Genomic DNA, 8,350 nt, shown 5'->3' with positions numbered 1-8,350 from the left:
AGAGAGAGAGAGAGAGAGAGAGAGAGAGAGAGAGAGAAAAGAAGGAAGAAAGAGACGGAGAGGGAGGTTTTTGATTCTCAGTTTAACACGTTGATCCCTCATGTCAGATAAAATGCGGGCAAAGAAAAGAGTGACAGCTTGATTCCGCCCTGTCCTACATTTGGTACCTTTCCCCTTCTTTATCTCAACTTTCCAATGTTTATTTCACTTTTTTACTTTCCATTCCATGTTACGTCTTCTCCGTCCTCCTGTATGGCGTAGAAAGCTGGACAGTAACAAAAGAAACCACAAAAAAGCTTGAAGCGTTTGAACTATGGCTGTACAGGAGAATGCTGAAAATCCCGTGGACGCAAAAAGTCACCAACATCGAAGTACTCCGACGGATGAAGAAGGAGCCAGAGCTGGTAAACACAGTAAAATGCCGCAAACTCGGATACCTCGGCCATATCATGAGGAACACGGAAAGATATGGTCTTCTCCAACAAATCTTGCAAGGTAAAATCAATAGCAAGAGAGGTCCCGGCAGAAGAAGAATCTCGTGGTTGGCTAACCTCAGAATCTGGTTCGACAAATCATCAGCCGAACTTTTCCGGATTGCCACCAACAAGATAAAAATAGCCATGATGATCGCCAACATTCGGAACGGATAGGCACTCAAAGAAGAAGAAGCTCTCATCTCTTCTTTCAAAAATTGTGACATAATAACACAAAGACATTGCATTTATTTTGGTTTCCAGAACCTCCCAACGGTCGTGAGGAAGTCAAGCAAGTGTCCACACCAGTGGTGGATATCGATAGGAGTAGAGAGTCAGTGCCGGACGAAGTGCTAGAGAATGGGGTACTCGTGAGAACCTCCTCGTCCTCTTGCAAATCCTATCCGTCTCCCACTAGGAAACAAATAGAGACGCGCACCTCGGATGGAAGGAGAAGAATCACGCCCATCTATATACCTCCTACCCCGGATACATGGTAAGTGAGGGGATGTATTTCAACGGGTTACTTTCTGGTGTTCTCGTGTTGAGCCAGCACCTAAATGGGAAGTATTGTGTCTCTTCTCGCCCATCTGATGAGAGGCATACTACGGGATGGGCATGCTACGACACAGGCCACAAGCGTCTAATGTAGCAGTTGTTCCATTGCTACGAAATAAAAACGGCGGTGGAACACTCATCTTTTTTTTTTAAACTTAATTGACGTGAACGATTTTCCCAGGTACATAAGAAAATCGCTCTCCACAAGCTTAAATAAATAATTATTGTTTTGATTTTCCCAGGTACATAAGAAAATCACGCTACAAATGGATCGTCTCCCTGTCCAAACATCCTGTGACGTCATGTATGAACAATGTCTTCGTTCCATGGCTGAGTTCACATCAATAGCTATGGATGTATTTCATAAGTCCGCCAGTCTGCTGTTACTTAAGTCGAAACATCGCACGGTGGATGAAACAGATGCTCTCACACAGTAAGTTAACCCATGAGAGCTGAGGCCTACATTAAAGTCACACCAAACTTGACCCCTTCTCTCTTTTTCCATTAAATCTCAGTCGCTCCAGTCCAGAGTGAATCGGGGATTTGTCTATTAGTTAGAAAACAAAGTTTCCTACTATTTTCATTGATTCATTCTCACAGCTGTATTTTATTATGTGACTTTTCTTTTTTAGTCATCATACGAAATTTCTCTTTGCACAAGCATGGACAATGGCCCCCTACCACACCCGCTGCCAGTCCAAACTAATCCAAAGAGAAATTTCGTATGATGACTAAAAAAAAGTCACATAATAAAATGCTGCTCATTTTTTTCCTTTTTTATCTTGGAGGGTAACGCGTCCGCCTTGTAAGCGCTAGGTCGCGGGTTAGATTCTCGCCCGGGGCGGATTTTATCCCAAACAGATTCGTTCTCTGCTTCTCGGAACGGCTGAATTTCTTCGATACTGACTTCCTTCTTTCTTCGATTTCGGGACGATACGAGCTTTTACAGTTCCCTCTTATCAAACGTCTAAAAAGTAGAAAGTATGGGAAAGTGAAAGTCTGTACGCGTCACAATACTAATAAACAAGAAAAGTACTTGTATAGAACTTATAAGGGTGTTTTAATTTTAACCAAATCTAACATATAAAAAATTAGAGAAGAGGAAAAAAATATGCCCACAAATTGAATTTGTGATTGTTCAATCTATTTTATGTTCAAAATAAAAACAAAAACTTTTTTTATATATTTTTTTTAAAGAGGTTTGACAGAGGGAACTGTAACTGCTATGGTCTTATCGTCCCAAAATCGAAGAGAGAAGGAAGACAGGATAGGAGAAAACCAGCCGTTCCGAGAACGAACATTATCCCGTTTATGTTGGAAAAAAAATAAATAAAAAAAAAGGCCACATTGCATTCATTAGCTTATCTAAGTAATGATACTAATGATAGATAAAACCGGAGGTGTAGCAGATACAAAAAGATATCTTTATTCTGCTATTGCCATTCGGCGAAAGCTAAAGCCGCTAAAACAACAACAACAACAACAACATAGAAAAGCGATCAAACTTACTTGAAAGGTTCAGCCGGATGTTTCAAGTCCTCAGGCAGGAGAGGCAGTCGCTTGTACAACATTTCCCAATCGAAAGCCCCCCTAGCTCCTTCGTCCTGAGCTCGATACTCAAAGTCCTCATAAGATATCACATCAATGAATGGACATACGCACGTTTTGTAGTTCTCGGCGATTGGCTCTGAAAATTTCGAGGGGGAAAAAGTTCAGTCTATAGAATGAAATCTAATCCAAATAATGAACTATTTATCTGTGGTCAATCAGAGAGCCCTTTCTACCAGTACACTATCCTCCGGTGTAAACCTACCTTTCACAATTGATGTGGATATCTGGATATCACAGCTTTACTAAGAGCCCCTCGAGCCCCTCTTACTGATTCTGTCATTTCTATGTGTAACTTTTCTTTTGTTCTGGTCATACCTTCACTAATCGCTAGTCAATTGTGCTGACTAGGCAGCTAGGCACAACTCTAAGTCTACCGGGTATTGAACCCAGGACCTCCGGTGTGCAAGCCTGGTGTGATACCCATGTATTGACATTGTTGTTGTTGTAGCGGCTTTAGCTTTCGCCGAATGGCGATAGCAGATGTATTGACATTAGGGCGATGTATTGACATTAGGCATAGCAGTATACAAGAAGAAAATAAATCACAGCTCTCAAGATACTCAAGTCCTAGAAAATACGCTACGAAGACACGTTTATTTGTTTCAATTCATTAGATTGTACTGAAATCTCACCTAAAAGAGGAGGTAACCAGTTAACATTGGCCTCCGAGTGTGCATCAAGAAACAGAAGAACATCCCCAGTAGCTGCCTTAGCTCCTGCTAGTCTGGCTCTGATCAGACCTTGCCGGGAAGGTAAATGAATCACCTGTACGATATGTGAGAGATGCTTGCGAACGAAGTCGTCTAGTGGTTTCTTTGTATGAGCTGAAAAATAAAATGAAACAATGATAAAAGAGCTATTTTTTTAAAAGAGATTTGACAGAGGGAACTGTAACTGCTATGGTCTCATCGTTCCGAAAGCGAAGAGAGAAGGAAGACAGGATAGGAGAAAGCTAGCCGTTCCGGGAATGAACCTTATCTGTTTAGGATAAAATCGGGCGGGAATCGTATCCGCGACCTAGAAGTGGAAAATGTTTTGGTTTTGTTCAAGTTTTTCTTGTTCAAGAGAAATAAAAAAAAAAAAAAAAGAGAGAGAGAGAGAGAGAGAAAGAGAAAGAGATAAAAAGGAAAAAAGAGTTGGCTGTTTTTATTTCTCATTAGTCTCATCAAGTCATCACTGAAACATCTTCTTTGGATTTCCATTCACATAAAGAGAAAAATCTAACACTTCCACTTTCTCTCATTTCCAGGAAGATTCATGGGGTGGATGGGGAGCATGGGGAGGGGTAGGTAACATCCTATCCACAGCTACCTCTGGAGTGACTACTCTCACATCACAAGTATCGCATGGCTTCAGTCAAGTGTTGGGAGCTCCAGATCCAGCAGAACTTGCTAAACTTGACAAACAGTTGAGTGAACAACCAGACCAGGGTGACAATGGCCAGTCAGTGGAGAACGTAGGTAGGTTAGGTGGAAGAGGTATATTGATGGGTAAGAGAGTCACTAAGTGATAATTCTTCCATAAGCCTTCAAAAAGGGAGTTAAAAAATCCTTGTGGCTGTGAAGTTATTATTAGCTTTAATGTAAGAAGGTAGGCTTTTTGTCTAGGTAGGTATCACTTTTATTACAGATAAAAATAATAATAATAATTATAAGATGAGTGTTTCACCGCCGTTTCTATTTTGTAGCAATGAAACAACTGCTACATTAGATGCGTAGGGTCATCAGATGGGCAAGAAGAGGCACAATGAAGAGAAGATAATCAGCATAATACTGTGTTTAATTTCTATTACAGCATCATCAGCAGGGACTCAGTATTCAACCCAAACCTCATCCAACCCATCAGAGCAACCCTCATCCGATACCTCACACCCATCTTCACTACCAGGTGGTCTATTCTCGTTATCTTAGTACTGCAATCGTCCACCAGAATGATCTGCTTCATGAGAGAAGGAGGAGAACGAATGATGACCGAGTATACAGTGCGTAACAGTACGCTCCAGTGTTCATTGAAAAATGGAACTACCACACTTACTGTAGGTAGAGAAGACAAGTACTTCTTATTCTTGCATCTGAGAATGGAAATTTCATTATACATATGTATTAAAGATAGCGAACGACATGTTTTAACGCATAGTTAAAGGGCATAAAAAAAAGCCTAGTTAGCTTGCAAGGTAGTGAGCGCGTCTACATTATAAGCGCTAGGTCACGCGTTCGATTCCCGCCCGGGGTAGATTTTATCCTAAACAGATAATGTTCGTTCTACATTAGATGCGTAGGGTCATCAGATGGGCAAGAAGAGGCACAATGAAGAGAAGATAATCAGCATAATACTGTGTTTAATTTCTATTGCAGCATCATCAGCAGGGACTCAGTATTCAACCCAAACCTCATCCATCCCATCAGAGCAACCCTCATCTGATACCTCACACCCATCTTCACTACCAGGTGGTCTATTCTCGTTATCTCAACTCACACGTCTAGTAGAAACTACGGGTTCTAAAGTTATAGCTGGAGGTTTGGACACGTTGGAGAATCTGGGTAAGAAGACAATGGAAGTGTTGCAAGAGGGAGACCCAGGACTGAAGAAGAAGAGGGCCCTCCTGTTCCCCAACCAGGACAAACCGGTCCTGTCCCAGGTGAGTCCCAGGAGGAAAGGAACTTTTACTGTATTAGGCTTGATTTTTTTTTTCAATATATTTTACCGCCGTTTTTGTTTTGTAGCAATGAAACAACCGCTACATTAGACTCGTGTGTTCTTTTTTTCCATATATTTTACCGCCGTTTTTGTTTTGTAGCAATGAAACAACCGCTACATTAGACTCGTGTGTTCTGTGTCGTAGCATGTCCATCCCGTTGAATGTCTCTCATCATATGTGCGACAAGAGATACAATACTTCCCTTCTAAATTTATGACTGCACTTGGACTCGAAACATCAACCTCCAGATCCGAAGTCCACCGCGCTACGCTAACCTTTACCACTAAAGCTGTGTTCACAAGGTCGATCGACAGCCGTCGAATATGAGTGGACACAGCTTAAGGTTGGTTAGTGAAAATACATGGGGAACATTTTGGACTCAATGCGCGGAATAAAAGTGGGGTCTTCACCTAATGGATCGATTTTTAATTGACCTGAATTTGTATACTATTGTATATTGTCTGGAGCTAATGTATTCCCATGTTTCTTCAAAATCCAGGTGTTGAGAGATGCTCTTTACCACTAAAGCTGTGTTCACAAGGTCGATCGACAGCCGTCGAATATGTGAGGACACAGCTTAAGGTTGGTTAGTGAAAATACATGGGGAACACTTTGGACTCAATGCGCGGAATAAAAGTGGAGTCTTCACCTAATGAATCGATTTTTAATTGACCAGTAGAGGTATGGAATACTATTATATATTGTATGGAGCTAATGTATTCCTATGTTTCTCCAAAATCCAGGTGTTGAGAGATGCCTCAGCCAATCAGATTGCTAGATTTAAAAGAGTTAAACTCAACCGAGTTTCTAACTCTGATTATGGGCTATAAGTTATTCTAACTAGTTCGGAGCACCAATTCAAAAACATACCTTGACGAAGCGAAATATTAAAGCCTCATTCCCACCATACTGCAAAGCTCTAGTCACAGTACGTTCTAAGAACGGTCAAATACAGGTGATAAGATGGGAGTGAGCATAAACTTGAACGGCAGAATACTCCCATTTAAAAAGGTCGTCACGAGTCTCAAGATAAACAGCAAGAAGTTCAGAAGGGCGTGTCCTCAGCTCTAAGCTCCGCCCCTACCAGTAGTCCCACCTCTGTTAAGAATCTCCACTTTGAAACTCTGCTTGATGAGTATCAAGGTAAATACAATCTGAAAATATTTCAAGAAAAAAATACCTTAAGGTTGTTGTGTACCGGGTTGGGTTAGGCACGGTTGGTAAACAAACCTTGTTTTTAAGTTACCACTCCCATGCCAAACTGTAGAAACAATGTCCTGTCTGAACTAGTCCGAGCTCAACCCAACCCGGTACATAACCACAACCTAACACTTGGCCATTGGCCAGCCTAGTTACCCTGAAGGAGAGCGCGCCTGTCTAGTAAGTTCCAAGACGCGGATTCGATAGGTACCTAAAGCTGTGTTCACACGTAGTCGACCCCGTCGGTCGATGGTCGATCGACAGGGTGAGGAGGTGAATCTATGTAAGTATGTTGTCGAGGCAGTGTACGGTTTCAATTGACCTCGACCAACTTTGGACATACCTTGAGGTTCGTTTTTGAAACGGGTGGTTTTCTCCTATTCTCTCCTTCCTTCGATTTCGGGACGGTAAAACTTCTGTTGTTTTTTTTTCAATATATTTTACCGCCGTTTTTGTTTTGTAGCAATGAAACAACCGCTACATTAGACTCGTGTGTTCTGTGTCGTAGCATGCCCATCCCGTAGAATGTCTCTCATGATATGTGCGACAAGAGATACAATACTTCCCTTCTAAATTTATGACTGCACTTGGACTCGAAACATCAACCTCCAGATCCGAAGTCCACCGCGCTACGCTAACCTTTACCACTAAAGCTGTGTTCACAAGGTCGATCGACAGCCGTCGAATATGTGAGGACACAGCTTAAGGTTGGTTAGTGAAAATACATGGGGAACACTTTGGACTCAATGCGCGGAATAAAAGTGGAGTCTTCACCTAATGAATCGATTTTTAATTGACCTGAATTTGTATACTATTGTATATTGTCCAAGAGATACAATACTTCCCTTCTAAATTTATGACTGCACTTGGACTCGAAACATCAACCTCCAGATCCGAAGTCCACCGCGCTACGCGAACCTTTACCACACCGCTCTTCCTTAATTACAAACATTTCCACAAAACGTTTAAAAGGCTGGGACCGCAGTCACTTTTGGCTAATTATAAAATAGTAATTTAACTTTCTACTCTAGGGAACCTATACTACCTATGTCATTAGAAAATATTTTAACTGGTCCAATTTCAATAGAGAATCTCGAATTTTATTTGTAGAGTACCTACCGTCGACCAGAGGAGAGACTTTTTTTATTTAGCCAAAAATGACTGTAATCCCGGGGCGTAAAACTATTTACATAAAATGAAAGCAAAGTAAAATGTACATACAGATCCCGTAGAAGAATGACCTACTATGGACAAAAATAAGAGAATGGCTAAGTAGAAAACCGGACTAACCTCCATTTGGTACCTACTTTCCTTAAAATGAGGATTCAAAGATTGCACTTCGCATTTGGTATTTTTTTTCCGTCACAACACCCATTATTTTATACCTAATTTTATACCATTACTAGCTGAATTCCGTCGCTTCGCTCCGGAATCCCGCTAGTTCATCCCGAGGCATGGCCAAACTTGTGGAAAAGGCATGGCCGAACTTGTAGTTATCAAACTAAAAACATAAACGAAACTCAAATATTAGGCGAGCGAGGAAAAGTTTTCTCTCCCGCAGTCTCTGCACTCTGTTTATTTCTTACGCGACCTAGCGCTTACAAGGCAGACGCGCTACCCTCCAAGCTAACTAGGCAAAAGACAGGTTAGTTAGACCATCTGTCACGTTATTTTGACCAAAAACATTGGTTGGTTTCAAGGACCATGAAATTCAAATTCAACTTAATTGATGTGAACGATTTTTCCCAGGTACATAAGAAAATTACGCTACAAATAATTAATAATTGTTTTGATTTTCCCAGGTTCATAA

At 41.2% G+C, this 8,350-nt stretch overlaps 2 protein-coding genes across 2 annotated transcripts in view; one reads left to right on the top strand and one right to left on the bottom strand.

Moving 5' to 3' along the window:
- Window positions 1–3,470, bottom strand: part of LOC103511296 (N-acetylgalactosaminyltransferase 6-like) — a gene marked incomplete at its 5' end in the record, with an annotated part of 12,093 nt that extends 8,623 nt beyond the window's left edge. The window contains 2 exons of the mRNA XM_026825100.1: window positions 2,541–2,718; window positions 3,275–3,470. Coding sequence (XP_026680901.1) covers window positions 2,541–2,718; window positions 3,275–3,470 — 374 coding nt within the window. The remainder of the gene's footprint in view (window positions 1–2,540; window positions 2,719–3,274) is intronic.
- Window positions 3,471–3,672: 202 nt separating this feature from the next.
- On the top strand, window positions 3,673–8,350 carry LOC103511295 (protein FAM114A2). The gene is made up of 7 exons (XM_026825099.1): window positions 3,673–3,691; window positions 3,896–4,102; window positions 4,437–4,529; window positions 5,090–5,280; window positions 5,840–5,854; window positions 6,348–6,483; window positions 8,343–8,350. Exons 1-7 carry the CDS (start codon window positions 3,673–3,675, stop codon window positions 8,348–8,350), a joined length of 669 nt encoding a protein of 222 aa, XP_026680900.1.

The sequence above is a fragment of the Diaphorina citri genome, unplaced genomic scaffold (genome assembly GCF_000475195.1).
Source record: "Diaphorina citri unplaced genomic scaffold, Diaci psyllid genome assembly version 1.1 scaffold698, whole genome shotgun sequence".
NCBI classification, from domain to species: Eukaryota; Metazoa; Arthropoda; class Insecta; order Hemiptera; family Psyllidae; genus Diaphorina; species Diaphorina citri.
This window is presented reverse-complemented; position numbering and strand designations above follow the sequence as displayed.